General features: G+C 45.3%; 1 protein-coding gene across 6 annotated transcripts in view; it reads right to left on the bottom strand.

Moving 5' to 3' along the window:
• The window catches only part of DTD1 (D-aminoacyl-tRNA deacylase 1), a 404,975-nt gene that overhangs the window by 267,280 nt on the left and 113,903 nt on the right, over positions 1 to 23,792 (bottom strand). The window contains exon 5 of one of the 6 annotated variants that reach the window (XM_063918160.1): positions 12,136 to 12,348. The exons of the other annotated variants lie outside the window; for them this stretch is intronic. Coding sequence (XP_063774230.1) covers positions 12,277 to 12,348 — 72 coding nt within the window. The 3' untranslated portion in view covers positions 12,136 to 12,276. Of the gene's footprint in view, positions 1 to 12,135; positions 12,349 to 23,792 lie in introns of those variants that run through there. 6 annotated transcript variants of the gene reach the window in all.

Raw genomic sequence — 23,792 nt, 5'->3', positions numbered from 1 at the left:
TGTCCACCTTTGGTCTTTCCCAACGGTTCACAATCATGCGGAAAACTTCCCGATGAAGTTCCCACTCTCCCGGGTGGAGGTCGTGCCTGCTGAGGAAGTCTGCTTCCCAGTCGTCCACTCCCGGAATGAACACTGCTGACAGTGCTATCACATGATTTTCCGCCTAGCGAAAAATCCTTGCAGTTTTGCCACTGCCCTCCTGCTTCTTGTGCCGCCCTTTCTGTTTACGTGGGCGACTGCCGTGATGTTATCCCACTGGATCAATACCGGCTGACCTTGAAGCAGAGGTCTTGCTAAGCTTAGAGCATTATAAATTCGCTCTTAGCTCCAGTATATTTATGTGGAGAGAATTCTCCAGACTTGATCACACTCCTTGTGTGACTGCTCCCCAGCCTCTCAGGCTGGCCTCCGTGGTCACGAGCATCCAATCCTGAATGCCGAATCTGCGGCCCTCTAGAAGATGAGCACTCTGTAATCACCACAGGAGAGACACCCTTGTCCTTGGATGTAGGGTTATCCGCTGATGCATCTGAAGATGCGATCCGGACCATTTGTCCAGCAGATCCCACTGAAGAGTTCTTGCGTGAAATCTGACGAATGGAAGCGCTTCGTAATAAGCCACCATTTTTACCAGGACTCTTGTGCAATGATGCACTGACACTTTTCCTGGTTTTAGGAGGATCCCGATTAGCTCGGATAACTCCCTGGCTTTCTCCTCTGGGAGAAACACCTTTTCCTGGACTGTGTCCAGAATCATCCCTAGGACCAGCAGACATGTCGTCGGAACAACTGCGGTTTTGGAATATTTAGAATCCACCCGTGCTGTCGTAGAACTACTTGAGATAGTGCTACTCCGACCTCCAACTGTTCTCTGGACCTTGTTCTTATCAGGAGGTCGTCCATTTTCTTTGAAGACGAATCCTCCTTTCGGTCATTACCTTGGTAAGGACCCGGGGTGCCTTGGACAATCCAACGGCATCGTCTTGAAACTGATAGTGACAGTTCTGTACCACGAACCTGAGGTACCCTTGGTGAGAAAAGGCAAATTTTGGGACATGGAGGTAAGCATCCCTGATGTCCCGGGACACCATATAGTCCCCTTGTTCTTTGCTATCACTGCTCTGAGTGACTCCATCTGGATTTGAACCCTTGTAAGTGTTCAAATTTTTCAGATTTAGAATAGGTCTCACCTAGCCTTCAGTACCACCATATAGTGTGGAGTAATACCCCTTTCCTTGTTGTCGGAGGGGTAAATTTATTATCACCTGCTGGGAATACAGCTTGTGAATTGTTTTCAATACTGCCTCCCTGTCGGAGGGAGACATTGGTACAGCAGACTACAGGAACCTGCGAGGGGGGAAACCTCTCGACATTCCAATCTGTACCCCTTGGATACTACTTGTAGGATCCAGGGGTCCTGTACGGTCCCAGCGTCATGCTGAGAACTTAGTAGAAGCGGTGGAGGGCTTCTGTTCCTGGGAATGGGCTGCCTGCTGCAGTCTTCTTCCCTTTCCTCTATCCCTGGGCAGATATGACTCTTATAGGGACGAAAGGACTGAGGCTGAAAAGACGGTGTCTTTTTCTGCAGAGATGTGACTTAGGGTAAAAAACGGTGGATTTTCCAGCAGTTGCCCTGGCCACCAGGTCCCATGGACCGACCCCAAATAACTCCTCCCCTTTATACGGCAATACATCTTTGTGCCGTTTGGAATCTGCATCACCTGACCACTGTCGTGTCCATAAACATCTTCTTGCAGATATGGACATCGCATTTACTCTTGATGCCAGAGTGCAAATATCCCTCTGCGCATCTCGCATATATAGAAATGCATCCTTTAAATGCTCTATAGTCAATAAAATACTGTCCCTGTCAAAGGTATCAATATTTTTAGTCAGGGAATCCGACCAAGCCACCTCAGCTCTGCACATCCAGGCTGAGGCGATCGCTGGTCGCAGTATAACACCAGCATGTGTGTGTATACTTTTTAGGATATTTTTCAGCCTCCTATCAGCTGGCTCCTTAAGTACGGCCCTATCCGTAGATGGTACCGCCACTTGTTCTGATAAGCGTGTGAGCGCCTTATCCACCCTGAGGGGTGTTTCCCACCGCGCCTTAACTTATGGCGGGAAAGGGTATACCGCCAATAATTTTCTATCGGGGGAAACCCACGCATCATCACACACTTCATTTAATTTATCTGATTCAGGAAAAACTACAGGTAGTTTTTTCACCTCACACATAATACCCTTTTTTGTGGTACTTGGAGTATCAGAAATATGTAACACCTCCTTCATTGCCCTTACGTGTGGCCCTAAAAGAAAATACGTTTGTTTCTTCACCGTCGACACTGAAATCAGTGTCCGTGTCTGGGTCTGTGTCGACCGACTGAGGTAAATGGGCATTTTACAGCCCCCGACGGTGTTTGAGACGCCTGGACAGATACTAATTTATTCGCCGGCCCTCTCATGTCGTCAACCGGCTTGCAGCGTGTTGACATTGTCACGTAATTTCCATAAATAAGCCATCCATTCCGGTGTCGACTCCCTAGAGAGTGACATCACCATTACAGGCAATTTGCTCCGCCTCCTCACCAATATTTTCCTCATACATGTCGACACACACGTACCGACATACAGCACACACATAGGGAATGCTCTGATAGAGGACAGGACCCACTAGCCCTTTGGGGAGACAGAGGGAGAGTTTGCCAGCACACACCAAAACGCTATAATTATCCAGGGACAACCTTTATATAAGTGTTCCTCCCTTATAGCATTTTAATATATATACATATCGCCAAATCAGTGCCCCCCCTCTCTGTTTTAACCCTGTTTCTGTAGTGCAGTGCAGGGGAGAGCATGGGAGCCTTCCCACCAGCCTTTCTGTGAGGGAAAATGGCGCTGTGTGCTGAGGAGAATAGGCCCCGCCCCCTTTTCGGCGGGCTTCTTCTCCGGAGTTTTAGATATCTGGCAGGGGTTAAATACATCCATATAGCCTCAAGGGCTATATGTGATGTATTTTTCGCCATACAGGTATTATACATTGCTGCCCAGGGCGCCCCCCCCCAGCGCCCTGCACCCTCCGTGACCGCTGTGTGAAGTGTGCTGACAACAATGGCGCACAGCTGCAGTGCTGTGCGCTACCTGATGAAGACTGAGAGTCTTCTGCCGCCTGGTTCCGGACCTCTTCATCTTCAGCGTCTGCAAGGGGGGTCGGCGGCGCGGCTCCGGGACGAACCCCAGGGCGAGCCCTGTGTTCCGACTCCCTCTGGAGCTATGTCCAGTAGCCTAAGAATCCAATCCATCCTGCACGCAGGTGAGTTGAAAATCTCTCCCCTAAGTCCCTCGATGCAGTGAGCCTGTTGCCAGCAGGACTCACTGAAAATAAAGAACCTAAAAACTTTTTCTAAGTAACTCTTTAAGAGAGCCACCTAGATTGCACCCTTCTCGGCCGGGCACAAAAACCTAACTGAGGCTTGGAGGAGGGTCATAGGGGGAGGAGCCAGTACACACCATGTGATCCTAAAAGCTTGCTTTTGTGCCCTGTCTCCTGCGGAGCCGCTATTCCCCATGGTCCTGACGGAGTCCCCAGCATCCACTAGGACGTTAGAGAAAAATATAAACAAAAGCAAAGCACAAAACTTTGCTAATTCACTGGTTTCAGCACTTTTGCTGTTGAATGGCATTCTGTAACTGCAAGTCAGTGACTGTCATGTAAATAGTTATTTGCGTAGAAAATAGGCTGTCTGCAAAACTGCTATGTCACACTGTTTACAGACTCATTTTAATTCATAGCTTTACAGCAGGGATGCAATTAGACAACCAATTGTGCTGTATAGGGTGGTGAGGGTCCTGGCGGCAGGCCGTGAAGAGCTGGGACAAACACGGGTACTTGCAGGGGGCATGGCATAATTGTGGGAGAAAAAAACAAATTTAGGTTTTAAAAAAAAAAAGGTGTTTGCAGTGCCGCTTTATGCTGAATCCAGCCAGCGGAAAATCCTGTGTGGGTGTGGGGGAATTTGCAGTTGAGAGAAGCTGCTACTGACATGTAAGTGGGGGAGGTGGGTAGGGTGGAGGCGGCAGAGGATTACAGTCCCTCTAACAAGCTCGGGACCTTGTACTTAGTACCCACTCTCCCCTCTCTCGGCGGCTCAGCGAAGTGGAATACGTCAACCAAATTCTACCTGTGAAACTTGCAAAAACCTTTTAACTCACTATAAAAATAGGCAAATATTCCACAGAACAGTTTTAAAAATTTCACTCATCTATAACTAAAGATAACAAAAGTTTAAAAACTATTAAATAAAATATTCACCTCATTTCACATTCGGCTATAAAGTTTTGTACATTTATAAAGTGGAAATTGGCCTTTAGTGTCCTCACTCTTATACCGCCCATACCACATAGCAGAATTTACTGACTGCTGTCATCTCAGCTCTATTTATAAGCTAAGTTCAGCAAAATGTGAATGTACAAATACAATGAGAAATAACATTCAGAGGAGCAAACGTGACGTTTTGAAGACAATTGCATATTATGGAAGGATGCCTTGCCGGAACATTCACATCACTGCAAGATAGTTTCTTCTGCTGCAGAGCTTTATTTACCACAGTTGTGTTATAATGAAGGTGGCACGTAATGAAAAAATGTAAATGTTTGTCGGTTTAGAATCTAGTGTGGGATGCATCAACACCAAAAATGTGGTCAAGCTTCCGAGAATGCCCTTTTCTGAGGTTTGACGACATTCCCAATATGCATCAAACTCCGGAATTACCTGAAAGACAACACCATTTATAGATGTCATTGCCTAACAGACGTCTATGGGTTTCTCTCTGCCACATTCCCTGAGAGGGATCCAATAGGATCCCTCCCAGTGTCCCACTCAGCTCACTCATGTGATGGCCGACAGCCGCACGTGCACAGAAGGACTCATAGGTCATAGCCCTAGAAGTCCTCACATTGCAAAGGACAGCTCTTATCAGGAGAGATGGTCTTTGTTTAACTCTAAGTGCATACAGTGTTAATAAATGCCGCTTTGCATGCGTTTGGCACCGGGATGCCTCACATTCAAAATGCGATGTGTGATGCATACTGCCTCTATTGGTAAGGGTGGTGATGTTATAAAGTGGGTTCTAGGAACGCTACACCTAATATACAAGTACCCATCTATTAGACTTGCTAATGACATTACCAATTATTTATATAGTGCCATATGAATTCTCTAATACCCCTTTCAGACCGCCAGCTATGAACACGGGCTACTGGCACATGAACACGCATAACCCGTGTCCATGTGCGGTCTGAAAGGTGCCAGGGCTGAAATACTGGGTCGAGTGACCCGATATTCCTACTTGGGTAGCGAGCAGGGTTGACATCGCGTTCAACGCGGCTTTCTGTGCAGTGTGAACGAGTGCCTGGTCGACGCAACCCGTTTCCCTTCACTGTGTGTGGACAAGTGTCGCTTGGAGATCATGTGAGCTGGGAGCTCATGTGTGCGACCCACCGCAGTTGGTCTGAAAGGAGTATAAGCAAAAGGGTGGGCTATAATTACACTGTCAGTGTCAAATTGCATTAGTCCTGTAAATATACTACCAAAGGTCACTGCATACTGTACTGTACTTTCCTTTCTTGCACAAAATGACTGATAAGAGAGAACAATTCCAAATAAAAATGAATCACTTTTGGGCCCAGGTGCATAATACTAGGGTCAACAAAGCTTACATTGCAAGTGTCTCAATTTTGTTAATTACCCTAGCCCCACGTTTCAATGCTGTCATGAAGAACATCTCAAAGGAGCAGAGTTCTCCTTTGCTGTCCCACTCTTACCAAGCAGAGGCCCCAGCCGTGGGCTATCCAGTCAGACACTGTTTTTCACCATAGTAGGGTAACGTTTTTATACTTTTTGATTCTTATGGTGCCCACACACAGTGCTATTTGTGCTAGGTGCAATTTGAGCCTATACCATGTTTATGGTACTAAATGTATTATTAATGACTAATAAAGCTCCCCCTCTGTTCAGAGTTCCTCCCACCTCTCTGTCCCGCTCCACGCCCCACTCTGTCCCGCGCCAAGTCCGCTGCTTTGTACTGCTCCGTCATGCACCCTCCCAGTGCCATAACTAGACATTTTAGCACTGTGTGCAAGAAACAGCATTGGCGATTCCCCCCCCCCATATACAAAACAAGGCCAGAGTGCGCCTTAAGTGTGCGCCAAAAATATAGGGGCGTGGATTCATGGAGAAGGGCCGTGGCCACATAGCTCCCTTTTACACATTACGGCAGACAGAGCTCCCTTTTACACATTACGTCAGGCAGAGGTCCCTTTTACACATTACGGCAGGTAAAGTCCCCTTTAACACATTAGGCAGGTAGAGCCCCCTTTTACACAGTATAATAAGTAGAGTCCCCTTTTACACATTAAGCAGGTAGAGCTCCCTTTTACACATTACGGCAGGCAGAATCCCCCTTTTTACACATTACGGCAGACAGAGTCACCCTTTTTTTTTTTTACACATTAGGCGGGCAGAGTCCCCTTTTCTTACACATTATGGCAGCAGAGCCCCCTTTTTTAAACATTAAACAGGCAGAGTCCCCTTTTCACACATTACAGCAATAGAGTCCACCTTTTTTACACATTAGGCGGGCAGAGTTCCCCTTTTTTACACATTAGGCAGGCAGAGTCCCCCTTTTTTACAAAATAGCCCCCCTCCCCCATATACAAAACAAGGCCAGAGCGCGCCAAAAATATAGGAGCATGGCTTCATGGGAAAGGGGCTTGGCCACAGAGCTCCCTTTTACACATTATGGCAGACAGAGCTCCCTTTTACACATTACGGCAGGTAGAGCTCCCTTTTACACAGTACGATAGGTAGAGTCCCCCTTTTACACATTAGGCAGGTAGAGCTCCCTTTTACACATTACGGCAGGCAGAATCCCCTTTTACATATTATGGCAGCAGAGCCCCCTTTTTTACACATTAAGCAGGCAGAGATCCCTTTTTACACATTAGGCAGGCAGGGTCTCCCTTTTTACACATTATGTCAGGCAGTCCCCCTTTTTTATACAATAGCCCCCCTCCCCCCACATACAAAACAAGGCCAGAGCACGCCTTAGGTGCGCGCCAAAAAATATAGGGGCATGGTTTCATGGGGAAGGGGCTTGGCCACAGAGCTCCCTTTTACACATTACGGCAGACAGAGCTCCCTATTACACATTACATCAGGCAGAGCTCCCTTTTACACATTACGGCAAGTAGAGTCCCCTTTTACACAGTACGGCAGGTAGAGCACCCTTTTACACAGTAAGATAGGTAAAGTCCCCTTTTCCACATTAGGCAGGTAGAGTCCCTCTTTTACACATTAGGCAGGTAGAGCTCCCTTTTACACATTACGGCAGGCAGAATCCCCCTTTTTTTACACATTAGGCAAGCAGAGTCCCCTATTTTTACACATTACAGCAGCAGAGTTCCCCATTTTACACATTAGGCAGGGTCCCCCTTTTTTACACATTAGGCAGGCAGAGCACCCCATTTTTTATACATTACAGCAGCAGAGTCCCCCTTTTTACAAATAAAGTAGCAGAGTCCCCCTTTTATACACATTATGGCAGGCAGTCCCCCTTTTTTACACATTAGGCAGGGTCCCCCTTTTTGCACATTATGCCAGGCACAGGAGAGAGAGAGTGAATTATACTCACCTGTGACGAGCCGGCAGCCTCTCCTCTCCTATTCCCTCCCCCTACACTGTGCTCATCACAGCACAGGGCATTGTGGGTGGGATGGGGAGCTGCAGCGCTGCCCAGCTACCTATGTGAGGTAGCCGGGCAAGGCAGTGGGACACCAGGCAGTGACGGATGGGTGATGCAGACCGGACCCCACAGTGCAGTGTCAGTGACAGCGGTGGCGGAGCGGCCAGGCGGGTGTTGCTAGTGGTCCTGCACCTCCAGCGCATATGCGCTGTATGCCAGGCACAACTGGCACACACCTAGATATAGCCCTGCACCCTCCTATACTTTGATGCTTCCGGTGGGTCCTCCTCCTCTGCAACTAGGTTAAAGTCTGTCCCGATGCTTGCTGCACTGCAGTGGGAGGAGTTGGAGGGTCGGCATGTGCCCCAGCTCATACTGCACATGCATGTTGGAGATGGGACTGAGATTATTATATAGATCCATACTCCTCTCGATCAAGATATTTCCTTGCTCAGTGACGGAGAGTTACCCCCTATGTCTTGTGATCTCTCTGCTTTCCTAAGGATAAGACCTCGGAAGGGTATCTAGCTAAGATTAGAAAATCTGTTGTGGGACCAGAGGGAGTATGTCTATGCCAAAAGACAGTTGCTGGGATAACCTATAAAAAAAAAGCAGGGAAAACGGTATAGGTTTATACTATAAGTATCTCATGAGGATTCTTTTTTTTATTTTATTTTGCAGACAAAAGTAGCTAAATATAGCAATTTGGCCAGCAATGAGTAAAAGTAGAAAGAAAGCCTTAGTGAGATGAACGATCATAAGCAGAGAGTAAGGAATTCCTTATATTCTGGCACGTATGTCTTCAGTTGGTGTCCAAGAGAATATTAATCCAACAATCTCATTTTGGCAGACACATTAATATTAACATAAACAATCAGAAACAGGAAATAAAATATCTATATTATACTGTCTTCTGTGTTTATAGAAGAATAAACACTCTCAGATGAGCAGTAACAAAGCATTTGAAATACTGTATGATGTACAAGCACTATATTGTACTCAGATCTCATTAACAAATTATTACAAATACTCATCATTTAGCAGTGAACCAATTATAGCAATGGTAACACAATTCCATTAATGAATGAAATGGAAAAGAAAAATATATAAACGGTAATAGATGGCAACAAAGATTACCACTATTGCACTCAGATGCACAATAGCATCCTAGCTTATTTTCATAGTATATTTCTATCAATGTTACCTGAAATATGCAACTTGAATTTTATATTTATGTATTTGCAGTATATAACTGAATCAGCAAAATTACATCTAAAAAATAATGGGGTTCCGTATGAATGCCAGCGTCAGCCATAATACAGACGACGGGATCCCGATGATGGAAAGACAGACAGGGGTGAGTGTGGGATGTCCTCCCCTCTCCCCTATCCTTCTTTACCGCAACCTAACCCTAACCTCCCACCTTAGTGCCTGACCCTAACCATCCCCCGGAGGTGCCTAAACCTAACCTCCCTCATCCTTGCTGCCTGAACATACTGTAACCCTCCCTACCTCGTAGCCTGACCCTATTCCTCCCAGAGGTGCCTAACCCTAACCCTCCCTCCCCGCAGCCTAACCTTAACCAACCCTATCCCCTGCTGCCTAATCCTAACTCCCCCGTCTGGCACCTAAACCTAACCACCCTCCACCAGGCCTAAACCTAACCCGGCAGCTATACTTACCATTGGGATGATGGCTATCGGGATTTTGGTCCTTTCGGAGTTTCCGCATCAGGAGTCTAAAGGGTGTCGGGATTCCAGCGTTGGTATTTCGAATGCTAGGATCCCGACAGCCAGCGTTGTGACCTCATACAGTGACATGTGCAGGGGTTAAGATGGTGGGGTGGAGTTTACTAAATGTCACCCCTTATTGTTTCTGGGGCCCAGAAATGTGAAAGTTTGGTGCTTGATAACTTCATCAGGCTGGGGACACAATGATAGTTGAGCTCTTTCTAGATAAAAAGAATAATGCAGACATTTCTAAAAACCAGGAAATTAAAGTGCTCAATCTCCCCATCCTGGTATTAGTTAGGGTTACCCACTTTTTAATTAGGTGAGAAGTTATATAATGCTGATTACGTGCGCTCACCAGAGAACACAGCTGCACCGCACAAATCATTATGAAGTACAGATGAAGGAATTTTTCTCAAATACTGGTTTCAATAAACTCAGTATACATATATTTGCAAGCTATGCGCCCCTGTCATTATCAGCGCCGCTATCTTTTAGATAGCACGCCGATATGCAGGACAAAGTATGAACGGTCAGTGTCACTGACCATTCAGACATCTGCAGCTCTCGATTTCAACAGCTGCAAGTGTTGTTGCCCATATACCACAGCAGGGACAGCGCTGTCTCTGGCTGTGGCAGGTGTCGGCTCTGGGTTGCATGTTAGATCTCGTGATATTAGCAAGACCTCACACATATTCACTGGAGCCGGTCGGGCAGGGAGACACAACGCATCAAGGAGCTGACCAATATCGCCGAAGGGGAGAGCTTCACTCCTCCGCTCTGGCTAACGAGATACAGTTAACAGGGATTTCTTCTCGGTTCTGAGCAAACCCAAAAAAAAGAAATCCCAAATAGCCTCTTATTGGGATTCTATGCCTAACGCCCGATAACAAGGTAATGTATCAGGTGAAAAAAGAAGGGCTCTTACTGGATAGCCTCAAACTTTAAAGCAAGAGGCGACCACCTTTTTCACGCCCGTTAAATTATCAGGACTAATTGAATACCCCCTATTTGTGTGAAGACTGGGTCTCTCCAATCGGTGCTGTACAGGTGAAGACCCACAGGTCACCTAGCTTCATCAGCTACTTTGGAATTTTCTCTGTGGGACTTCACCTGTACAGCACCGATTGGAGAGACCCAGTCTTCACACAAATAGCACAGCCTGCTTGCTGGCAATTTCAAACCTCTGGAAGTCTCCATCGTCACAGGTAACACCAGCTGTTTGTATTCCTTCTCCCCAGGGAACTTTGCATACATTCTCAGTCCGGGATCCTTTTTGGACACTCATTAGCAGCCATTACCAATTATTCATAAGCTCCATCAATGCCCTAAACTACATGTTTACATTGGAATTTATTCTTGTTTTTAATATGTGATGTTTAGATAATTAATAAATTCTATGTCATTTTACTGAAATTTATCCACAGTTTTTATTATTGGAGAAACACGTAGCGCCAGTTTATATTTTCTTTTCACAATTTTCTATTGGGACTGACAATCCCTACTGGCAGCTGTGACAGCGCGTCTGGGCCTGCTTTCTTGTTAAGGTGCCATAGTGCCTGGTGCTAAAGTGTCAAAGTGCTGTGCAAAATGCTGCATCATAGGAGAGCATTATTTAGGCTCTCCTAATCAAGCTCATCACCGGCACCTGGAATCCCGTGCCGCCCCAGGGCCAGTCACACCACGCTCCCCAATCCCAGAAACATACGTCAGTGGAACGCACGCCGCGCACCACGTGACCGGAAGTTCCGGCCCGTGGAGCGCAAACAGCGCGTCACCCAGGCGGAAATCCAGGTCCGGGAGGCGCGGTTAGTAACAGCGTCCCCAGCAACACTGCCAACAGGCCCAGGTCACCAGGCAATGATGCTATACACAGTAAAGGAACAAAATCAACAACAAAGAAAAACAAAATAAACATGAATATAGGGATCTATTGATACTGCGGAGTATTGGTTTAACTATTACGAATCATTTTACTCTATTATATGTTCCGATTAGCATAACATTTAAATTCCAATAACACAATAACTATGCAGTAACATATTGATCCCAAAGGAAACAATAATAGGGTGTATAAACAAAGTAAGAGAAAGAAGAGACTATACCATCAATAGCAAAAACAAGATCAGAGCATAATCTATATATCCTATAAGGGGCCCATCAGAGATTACTTAAAGGAAAGGACTAAAGGAAAATTCCTCATTTAAACCATGGGGTACCATTGCATCCATGCGATATATCCATCGACACTCTTGTTGTAACAGTAATTTGTGTCTGTCGCCTCCCCTTCTCAAAGGCGGAACGGTGTCAATCGGCATATATGCAAAATCACTCAACTTATGTCCATGTGCAACATAATGTCTTGCAACCGGGGGAGTATTCCCGTCTACCTTCTAGTAGGCCTTTTTGATAGATGATCATTTATAGGCACCAATTTGAAGTTGTAGCCAGTTTGTTCCCCTACCCACACATGGGCTAATGTCAGAGAAAGTAACTTTTTCTTTCAGATTGCGGCTCCGCTTATAGCAGAATAATGGTGGCTTGTTGCAATAATTCTGCATCACAGGATCTGATTGCAGTATGTGCCAGTGCTTGCGAATTGACTGGCGAGCATTGCCAGAGGAAATAGAGTACGTGCTGGCAAAAACCAAGTGTTCTGGCTCAAGCTTAACCCGTGGCTGTAATAATTCATCACGTGACAGTTGCACACATCTATTGCCTGTTGCACTTCGGTGGTGTTGTATCCTCTGTCGATGAATTTGTCACCCATCATTGCAAGAGCATCAGGTAATTCCTCACAGTTAGAGGTCATTCTTGCCACACGAACTAGTTGAGAAAAAGGCAGACCCTTTTTTAGAGCTGGTGGGTGGAAGCTGGATGCAAGTAAGAGAGAGTTTTTATCAGTGGGCTTCCTGTAAATTCCTGTTGACAGTACCCCATTGCATATTCGCACAGAAACATCAAGGAAATTAATCTCTGAAGCATCATGATTACTAGTAAATCTGATGGACCCCGGCAAATTGTTAAGTTTATTAACAAAATTAATTAGCATATTTTCGCCACCAGACCACAGTATGAAAAGATCGTCAACATATCGTACACAGAATTTAATGTACCCTGAGAACAATGTGTCCCCCATAATATGGCGCTTTTCATACTGATGCATAAATAAATTGGCATACGATGGGGCCATATTGGACCCCATCGCTGTGCCTTTAAGTTGTAAATAGAAGGAGTTGTTGAACAAAAAGTAATTTTTGTGGAGCACCACCTCCATCAACAACAGAAAAAATTCCATAGGAGGACCCGCATACTGTGGACTATGGCTCAAACATTCCTTTACAGCAGAGATTCCTTCTGTATGCCCAATATTAGTGTATAAACTGGTGACATCTAGAGTCACCAGTATACATTCAGAAGTCAGTGGACCAATGGTCTTCAATTTACAGAGAAAATCTGTGGTATCCTTTATATCAGGGGTGGGGAACCTCCGGCCCGCGGGCCGTATAAGGCCCGCGAAGCCGTTTGGTCCGGCCCACCAGCTTGTGTCAGTGAGACACGCTGCCGCTCAGTCTGGCGGCAGCGTGTCTCAGCTGTCAGAACAGGGAGGAGAGCGCGGTTGTCAGGTGGGAGCGGCGGCGTGTATGACTTGAAACCAGCCGCCGGTTCGTGAGCCAATCAGAGCTCGCGGACCGGCAGCCAATCAGAAGCCGCAACTGCCGGTCCGCGAGCTCTGATTGGCTCTCGAACCGGCGGCTGGTTTCAAGTCCTAAATGCCGCCGCCCAACATAGCCGCGCTCTCCTCCGTGTCCTGCCGAAAGCAGCACGGTAAGCAGCACGGAGGGGAGGGGGGGGGCAGGGCAGGGCATCTGTATACCTGGCACTGTGGGGGGCATCTGTATACCTGGCACTGTGGGGACATCTGTATGCCTGGCATTGTGAGGACATCTATATACCTGGCACTGTGGGGGCATCTGTATACCTGGCACTGTGAGGGGCATTTGTATACCTGGCACTGTGAGGGGCATTTGTATACCTGGCACTGTGGGGGCATCTGTATACCTGGCACTGTGGGGGCAATTGTGGATCTGGCACCGCACTATTGGGGGCATATGTGTATCACGTCCCATTTTAACTGGCCACACCCATTTTTTGGAGCGCGTGCCTCCGGCGCGTACACACAGTACCTCTAAGGGGCAGACATACTGGTGGGCAGGGTAATTTTTTAAGTTGATGATTTTTGTATGGCCCCCGAAGGATTTTATAAATATCCAAATGGCCCTCGGTAGAAAAAAGGTTCCCCACCCCTGCTTTATATAATAGGGGGTAGCTTGAACTACCGATTGTAAATAAAAATCAATGTACTGGGAGACCCCCGTGCAGAAATAATAGGCCTCCCTGGTGGTTTCTCTAGTGACTTGTGTACTTTCGGTAGCGTGTAGATCAATGGGATTTTGGAAAACTCCTGCATAAGAAAATTAACCGTGAATTCATCAATCCAATTATTAGATAGACCTATAAGAATGATTGAATTTGCTTTTTGAAGCGCTCTGGATTGAAAGGGAGGAGCTTATAGCAGTCAAAATCTGATAATTGACGTAACACCTCATTAATGTAATCTAGACGGTTCATCAACACAATAGCCCCACCCTTATCAGCGGGGCGTATGATGAGGTCAGGGTCATCACGCAGACCCCTGATAGCTTCAGCCTCAGGTTTAGACATGTTCGAGAAACACATCCTCCCTTTTTGAATGGAGGTTAGTGTCTCATTACGTACCAACCTCATAAAGGTCTCTATTGAGGCATTATGTGCAGGGGGATCAAACGTACTCTTACCCTTAAATGTGGACTGATGTCTAGTTTCTTCACCCTTTTTGTGAAAGAAATCTTTCAAGCGTAGTTGTCGTTGAAACTTATAAAGTTCAATTTCGCAATCAAATTTGTTCTGTCGATATGTCTGTACATATGACAGACCTTTGGACAGAACAGCCATTTCCAATGCAGTGGGCGTATAGGTTGATAGGTTCAGTACTGTTATCTCCTGCCCCCTTTGGGATTTTTTACTGCTTTTGTGTTTCCTCCCCCCTCGCCTACAGGGTTTTTTGAATTCCTGTTCCCCTTTAATAGGCTTCTGGTATTTGCCCTTTCGCCTAAAAAAGACGCGGAATTCTTATAATGTGATGAATGATCAGAGTCACTTTGAGATGTCAAAGAGTCAATATCGGTGAATTGGGCCTCCGCCCTTTTTCTAAAACCCAAGGGTACACCCTAGATTCCTTATAGTCGTCTTTTACTTTTCTGTATTTGGTCTTTTTAAAAGCCAGCAAGTCTCCCTTAAAGGACACCAAATTTTCTTCAATCTGCGCCAACCAATCAACTGAAGTATCAGCTCTAAGTATAGACAATCCCTGTGCTTCGCAAGTGGCCATTTCCTTCTTAACATTCTCAACATCAATATTCACTTGTTGACCTACTAGGACCATAAGATCAAAACTATATTGATTATTTGACACCACTGTCTGCAAAATTCTTTACTATTGCGCCCCAGAGTCGGTTGATTTCTAATCCTTAGACCTCTTGGTATAAGGTTCTCCTTATGATATTGTGAGAGCGAAAGCCCATGCAGTTCCAATTCTATCAACCTTTTGCGCAATTTCAGTAAATCAGAATTTATCTCAGACGGTGTGTCGACATCAAAAGCAAGCTGGTCAGTAGTGCTAAACAATATACGTGTAACATCTTTATCTAGAAACCTCTTCGTACCAGTATAGTCAGCAACATTCTCCATCCTGTACTGAATAATACAGCAAAGTGCGAGTGCAAATAACAACAAAAGAGAAAAAACAAATGAAAATATAATTAAAATCCAATAGTGGTGCAGCTCCAATTAAATTAAATAGAAGAATCACAGAACAAAGTCCCAGGAAGCCGCACTGACACTCTCATATGTAATGATGCAGTTGACCGGTCAAAAATGAATGTTATATCAACACATGTCCATCCATAACTTTCCAGCCAGGGTGTAGACAGAACCAGCACACTGCTTAATATTCAATCAGCTTTTTACTTCATATAGCAGACATGATATTTAATCAGCTTTTAACTTCATGTAGCAGAAAAGCACAAACATCTGGATTCAGCAAATACTCATCGTATGCAGGGCAAGTACAGACTGGCAAAATCCCAAACAGCCGTTTTTGGTGCTCCTTCCTCAGGGAAAACCCAGCTAAGGTGCCATAGTGCCTGGTGCTAAAGTGTCAAAGTGCTGTGCAAAATGCTGCATCATAGGAGAGCATTATTTATGCTCCCCTAATCAAATTTAAATTTAAATGTTATGCTAATCGGAACATATAATAGACTAAAATGATTCGTAATTGTTAAACCAATACTCTGCAGTATCAATAGATCCCTATATTCATGTTTATTTTGTTTTTCTTTGTTGTTGATTTTGTTCCTTTACTGTGTATAGCATCATTGCCTGGTGACCTGGGCCTGTTGGCAGTGTTGCCGGGGACGCTGTTACTAATCGCGCCTCCGGGACCTGGACTTCTGCCTGGATGACGCGCTATTTGCGCCACGGGCCGGAACTTCCGGTCACGTGGTGAGCGGCGTGCGTTCCACTGACGGATGTTTCTGGGATTGGGGAGCGTGGTGTGACCGGCCCTGGGGCGGCACGGGATTCCAGGTGCCGGTGATGAGCTTGATTAGGGGAGCATAAATAATGCTCTCCTATGATGCAGCATTTTGCACAGCACTTTGACACTTTAGCACCAGGCACTATGGCACCTTAGCTGGGTTTCCCCTGAGGAAGGAGCACCGAAAACGGCTGTTTGGGATTTTGCCAGTCTGTACTTGCCCTGCATACGATGAGTATTTGCTGAATCCAGATGTTTGTGCTTTTCTGCTACATGAAGTTAAAAGCTGATTAAATATCATGTCTGCTATATGAAGCAAAAAGCTGATTGAATATTAAGCAGTGTGCTGGTTCTGTCTACACCCTGGCTGGAAAGTTATGGATGGACATGTGTTGATATATATATATATATATATATATATATATATATATATACACACATACATACATACATACACACACACACACACACACACACAGACACACGCGCACCCACACACATACATATATAGTTACTTCTTTGAAATATAAATATATTTCAAGGAGAAAATGTCATCAAAGATGGCTGAGCTCTTCTGGAAGTAATGTTATTAAACTAGTCACTTCAATAAGCAAAGTAACCTGTATACAGTATGTAGTTGTGATGACATGCGAGATCCCCGACGTTTATACTGGGAAACCTTGAACTGCATAGCTTTTATACATCCACAAATATAATACATATGACCACACAAAAACATTTGTCTAAACACAAAAACAAATTAGTCTTTGATTTAGCGGTTTCAAAATAAATGTACTGTTTATTTTCAAAATCCTTTTGATGCAGAGATATTTTAATGTTTGTATTTGGCAAAAAGGCATAATAACCTTTAAATGTGTGACGGGAGCTTCAGGCAAAATGATTTATGCAAATGTAAAGAAAAAATACATCTTAAATCATGGAGGAGTTCTGCAAATGAAATGCAACATATTGGAGCTTTATAAATATCTTCCATTCTGTTTATTTTTCCACTTTAACCCCATGACTCCCTGTAAGGCATACACCATAGCAGTTATAATCTTGGCAGAAATTATTATTCCTTAAATAGCATTAATAATATGAATTAAAATAGTAAAAAAAAAAACTAAAAAAAAAAGTAGCTAAAGAAGAACTACAACAGGGAGGACTGGGGTGGGTTATAAATTACCCAAAATAGCAGAACTCCAAGACCATTGTAAGATTGTTAAAGGCTGATTGAATGGCTTTAAAGAGAAAAAAAAATATATGTTTCACCAAACTTACCAGAAAATTGGAACAATGATCTTCTCAAACTAATCTGTTTTGTCATCCAAAAGAAATGTGACTACACCGGGATCCCGGCCGCTGGAATTCCATATCCAACCCCACCAGAACTGGGACAGTTTTGTGTTATCAAAGATGGTCACAGGCTTGTACTAATGTCTCCTCCTCGGGTGGAATCCCCCACTTCCCTACCTTTCCTCCACTCTACCCTCTTTTCCTGCTATGTGTCCCCTTTTTCTATTTTTCTTATTTGTGTACACCTATATATACTGCTTGCCCTGAGAGATGCACCTGAATTGTATTGTGTCCTGTTTATGTGACTTTGTTATTTTTTTTCTATTCATATGCTACTAGTCCATGGTGCTTTTTTGCGTGGGTTTTTCCCACTCTATGCTATTGACTTTGCTAAAAACATTTAAATGCAAAAAAACAGATGGTCATATCTTGCTCATGTCTCACATTCTGCGTATGAGGGCCTATAACAATGGGTGATCTGCAGGAGGGAGTTCTTAGGTTATCCAGTCAGAAGATTGTGTACAGTGTGTCAACAGTTTAACCCATGTCAATGTCAACATGTCATGCTGAGAATGCAAGCAGTTGGGCACAGCCGGGAGGGTTAGGGTTAAGCTGAGGAGGGAGGTTAGGGGCAGGCATTAGGAGGAGGGTTAGAGGTAGGGATTAGGGTTAGGGATAATGGGTTTAATACTCACCAGACTGCGGAGGGGTGGCGGAGGGGTGGCTGAGGAGGGGTGGCAGGGGTTGCTACGGATAGGCATTAGAGAAAGGGTCAGAGATTAGGGCAAAAGGTTCTCAAACGCAGTCCTCAAGGAACCCCAACAGTCCAGTTTTTAGGTATATCCATGGTTTAGCACAGATAGTTAAATCAAATTGGCCAAGGTGCTAATTAAGTCACTTGTAGTCAAGCATGGATAAACTTAAAACCTGGACTGTTGGGGTGTCTTGAGGACCTTTGTCTTGGGCCTTTGGATTAGGGGTTTAATACTCCTCTTCACATGACTGCCAGGACCTGAAAAAAGATGTAAAAACACTGGAGTCACCGGGAGAAGGTTAAACAACGGTAGACCATCAGGGACGGTTTGTCGGCAATTCATCATCTTGTCATGTCATCCATGTAGGCAAGATTAATGTCAACATGGTCACTGTTGACATGCTGGGCAGTCCGACATGCCCCCTAGTGGTGGGCAGTGAGGGAAAAATGGCGCATGGTGCCCTCAGGAAAAAGGTCCTGGGAGAACACTGAAAAAGTTATAAACACGGCGCAGCCTGATTGTAAATATGTGACAAATGTGAGTGGACGTATGAAAGAATGAATAATGGACAGTAAGTAATCATACCAAAAATATGCAGCAGAAGACCCACAGTCACTACAGAAAGTAGAATGGAACCACAGCATAATCTAAAAGCAGGATACAAAAAGGGAAAGTTCACCAGTGAGTAGGGGATTGTGAAATGGGATCCACACTGGATTCCGTAATAGGCCATTCCACAGAATAGTCTCAACCTGATATTACAAATGCTCAGTACAAGTCTGCATGGAGGCAGAGGCGTCATCGGGTGTGGTGACACCCTGTGCGCACTCTGCATTATTACACCCCCCCCCCCCCCCCCCCGAAGTCGCGGATGCCCAAAATGGAGGTGTGGCTTAATTTTAAGGGGGTGTGGCCCAATATGACCAGCCCTGGTCATAGTTGGGCAGGTCATATTGGGCTGACAACCTAAATACATATATTTTAACCCACTGCATATTGATACCCAGGTTACATCATCTAGTGTATTGTGTGTAAAAGGTTATGGTCATGAGAGACACCAGTCCACATAAATATCCAGTGAGGACCCTATAGTTGTCTACAGCAACTTTTATGTGCTTCACATCCATTTGTTACAAGCATCACCGACACAGCACGAAACGCGTTGGGCCTGAGGAGTCGTGCAATCAAGAAGCACACCTCCGGTAACACAGCGGTGACGTCACTTCCAAAGGCAGATCGCGGCCAGATGCACCACAGACCTCCTAGCGCTGGAGTGTTCGTGAATCAGGGTAAGAGTAGGGCTAGACAAATGGACTAAAAACCTCCCAAATCACCCACCAGCTCACCAACAAGAAAAAATACCCGAAAAGGAGCTGTAAAACATTTATTACACTAACGGATATCCTTTTTTCACAGGTGCCACACCAAATTAGTATTAACAGTTGTACTGACCCTGTGAGTTGCCCTATGGGCGTGCAGCATGGCTGCAGGAAGTAAGATGCAGGAGGCATTTCTACTGCATACAGGATCACAGACACAAGCAGTCACGCCCCCAAAAAGGTCACAAAATGTCTGCGTATTTTGCCGCCACTCCCGTTATCTCCCCCAAATGGTCCTATACTGTCAATCACTTTGCGAATAAATCCTCTCTGCAACCGCCATCACAAGATCATTCGCAGTGTGAATTAGATAGACTTAGATACATGCGCAAACCACCGCTAACTGAATAACTGCGGCACAATCAGTTCCATAGCTGAGGAGAGTAAATCTGCATTGGGGGACGCAGACACTGGCCTCAGGACTCCTAAAAAATGCAGACGACATGTCTCCTTTTTTGGAAACGGACCCCACCCCCACCCCAAATGTGTCTGAGAACGCAACCCACCTGCAGTCACACACATTGGTGTTACGACCAGTTAGCAGTTACCTCTGAAACAGGCCCTTTCTGTGCATTATCCAGTTCTGCAAATAAATATTTGACTCTGTGGAGAGCATGGTACATCTACATTGCCAATTCTCACTTGGCTATGCTACTGGCAGTAGAGTGCCTACACTCAACTGTTGTGATAGGCACATTGCGGCCATGGCTCAGAGTTGAATACATTTGTTTTCATAGATAAAAGTTACCTTTGTGAACCTGAAACTTGTGTACAACTGGGGTTGAACCACTGGATCATTGCTCAGAAGTAAGCCACTGGATCCTTTACACCTGCCTACAAATTAGGAGTCGCGGGCTCACACACATCTCTGAAATGGTTGCGACACGCCTGTATTTTTTAAGTCACTCACTGTTACCTCCCACAAATGGTCACTACCTGTCACTCACTTTGTGAATAAATCAATCGCTGCGCATGTACAATGTAACTCTCACACTTGTGCAGTTAATACAAAAATCACTCAATTGTGCAAACATCGGCCTCGTGTCGTCCACTGAATCAGGCCCTAAGACTTTAAAAGTAATGTTATTATTGGCGGTATGTCCCTGACATCAAAGATTCAAATAATGATTCTTTGATCGTTGGAATGTATCATTCCTGAATCGCCAGGGCAGGAACTCTGAAAGGAGCCTGGCCTAGCGGTAAGACGTATTGTGATCACATATGCAATAACTTTGCTTCAGGCTTGGCCCCCCGCTGTGATATTCCGCATATGGCGATGTCGAGCGGGCCTATGGATCACTCTCCCTAAGAAATCTGCAGACAGTAGCCCATAGGGTTGCTTTTGTAAACAAAAACAGGGGATGGGACAGATCTGCTGCAGAACCCTGTACATCCATCCAGGGGATATTTAATATGTATGGTTACTCCAGTAAATGGGTGTTGGGTGGGGGAAGGGGGGGAGAACCTGCAAAAATATGATTTGCGAAATAGGTCCCTAAATAACCTGCAAAAGGGTCATGTGATTCTGTATAAGAGCATATGTAATTCTGTATTAAATAATATATATGTAGTTATCTACCATGTAAGCAGATATTCAACATGTTTTGTTTCATTGTAAAGATTTCCTGAAACGCTATGTTCCTGGGTGGAGATTTTTTTTAACGGAAAGAGAGCAGTGGGTAAAGAGGGGGAAATTCAATCTTCGGAACGACAAGCACGGGCGCACCTCAGGGATGTGTACTCTCCTCTTCTCACCGTATACAACGCTTGCACTTCTGATGACAAATCTGTGAAACTCCTTTAATTTGCACCACGCTTCTTGGTCTAATTAGGGACGGTGAGGAGTCTGCTTACAGGAGGGAGGTTGTGCAGCGGGCCACCTGGTGCAGAGCAAACAATCTAGAGCTAAATACACAAAAAAAACGGTTGAGATGATTGTTGATTTTAGGAAGCACCCCCCTACACTCTCCCCCCTCACAATTGCAGACAATGTAGTAACTGTGGTGGAATCCTTCAGGTACCTGGGCTCTACGATCTCCAAGGATCTAAGGGGGAAGTCTAATATCGAGAGCATTGTGGGGAAAGCCCAGCAGAGACTGCACTTCTTACGCCAACTTAGGAAGTTTAAACTGACCCAGGAATTTCTGATCCTTTTTTACTCGACAATTATCCAATCTGTTCTCTGCTCATTGAAAATAGTGTGATTTGGCTTTGCCTTATCCCATGACAGAAATAGGCTACAGCGAATTGTAAGGGTAGGGTCAAATCTTCCGGCAATCGAGGATATCTATCTGTAAAGGGTTACGAAGCGGGCGGGGAGGATAATTGTTGAGCAGAAAACCCCTGCAAGGATGAAGGAAAGAATGGAATTATGAACCATGAAAGGAATTGTCCAAGCAACAAAATCCTTGCTGCTATAAAAACGTGTAAATATTAGTGATGAGCGGGTTCGGATGCTCGGGATCCGAACCCGCCCGAACTTCAACTTTTTTTGCACGGGTCCGAGCAACTCGGATCCTCCCGCCTTGCTCGGTTAACCCGAGCGCGCCCGAACGTCATCATCCCGCGATCGGATTCTCGCGAGATTCGTATTCTATATAAGGAGCCGCACGTCGCCGCCATTTTTCACTCGTGCATTGGAGATGACCGTGAGAGGACGTGGCTGGCGTCCTCTCAGTTTCTATGTTCAGTGGGCTGCAAATTGTGCTGCAAATATCTGTGCTCAGTGTGCTGCAAATATCTGTGCTCAGTGTGCTGCAAGTGCAAATATCTACGTTCTCTGCCTGAAAAACGCTCCATATCTGACTGTGCTCAGTGTGCTGCAAATATCTGTGCTCAGTGTGCTAATTGCTTTATTGTGGGGACTGGGGACCAGCAGTATTATATAGTAGGAGGACAGTGCAGAGTTTTGCTGACCAGTGACCAGTGACCACCAGTATTATACGTTCTCTGCCTGAAAAACGCTCCATATCTGCGCTGCATTGTAGTATATAGTAGGAGGACAATGCAGAATTTTGCTGACCACCAGTATAACTATATATATAGCAGTACGGTACAGTAGTCCACTGCTCTACCTACCTCTGTGTCGTCAAGTATACTATCCATCCATACCTGTGGTGCATTTCAGTTTTGCACAGTTTGCTGACCACCAGTATAACTATATATATAGCAGTACGGTACAGTAGTCCACTGCTCTACCTACCTCTGTGTCGTCAAGTATACTATCCATCCATACCTGTGGTGCATTTCAGTTTTGCACAGTTTGCTGACCACCAGGATAACTATATATACACAGCAGTACGGTACAGTAGTCCACTGCTCTACCTACCTCTGTGTCGTCAAGTATACTATCCATCCATACCTGTGGTGCATTTCAGTTTTGCGCAGTATATATAGTAGTAGGCCATTGCTATTGATATATTACTGGCAAATAATTCCACACATTAAAAAATGGAGAACAAAAATGTGGAGGGTAAAATAGGGAAAGATCAAGATCCACTTCCACCTCGTGCTGAAGCTGCTGCCACTAGTCATGGCTGAGACGATAAAATGCCATCAACGTCGTCTGCCAAGGCCGATGCACAATGTCATAGTAGAGAGCATGTAAAATCCAAAAAAATAAAGCTCAGTAAAATGACCCAAAAATCTAAATCAAAATCGTCTGAGGAGAAGCGTAAACTTGCCAATGTGCCATTTACGACACGGAGTGGCAAGGAACGGCTGAGGCCCTGGCCTATGTTCAAGGCTAGTGGTTCAGCTTCACCTGAGGATGGAAGCACTCATCCTCCTGCTAGAAAACTTCAAAGAGTTAAGATGGCAAAAGCACAGCAAAGAACTGTGCGTTCTTCTAAATCACAAATCCCCAAGGAGAGTCCAATTGTGTCGGTTGCGATGCCTGACCTTCCCAACACTGGACGGGAAGAGGTTGCGCCTTCCACCATTTGCACGCCCCCTGCAAGTGCTGGAAGGAGCACCCGCAGTCCAGTTCCTGATAGTCAAATTGAAGATGTCACTGTTGAAGTACACCAGGATGAGGATATGGGTGATGCTGGCGCTGGGGAGGAAATTGACAAGGAGGATTCTGATGGTGAGGTGGTTTGTTTAAGTCAGGCACCCGGGGAGACACCTGTTGTCCGTGGGATGAATATGGCCATTGACATGCCTCGTCAAAATACCAAAAAAAATCACCTCTTCGGTGTGGAATTATTTCAACAGAAATGCGGACCACTGGTGTCAAGCCGTGTGTTGCC

This window comes from Pseudophryne corroboree, chromosome 4, assembly GCF_028390025.1.
Source record: "Pseudophryne corroboree isolate aPseCor3 chromosome 4, aPseCor3.hap2, whole genome shotgun sequence".
Lineage (NCBI taxonomy): Eukaryota > Metazoa > Chordata > Amphibia > Anura > Myobatrachidae > Pseudophryne > Pseudophryne corroboree.
The sequence above is the reverse complement of the archived record's forward strand: the minus strand, read 5'-3'. Positions and strand labels throughout refer to the sequence as shown.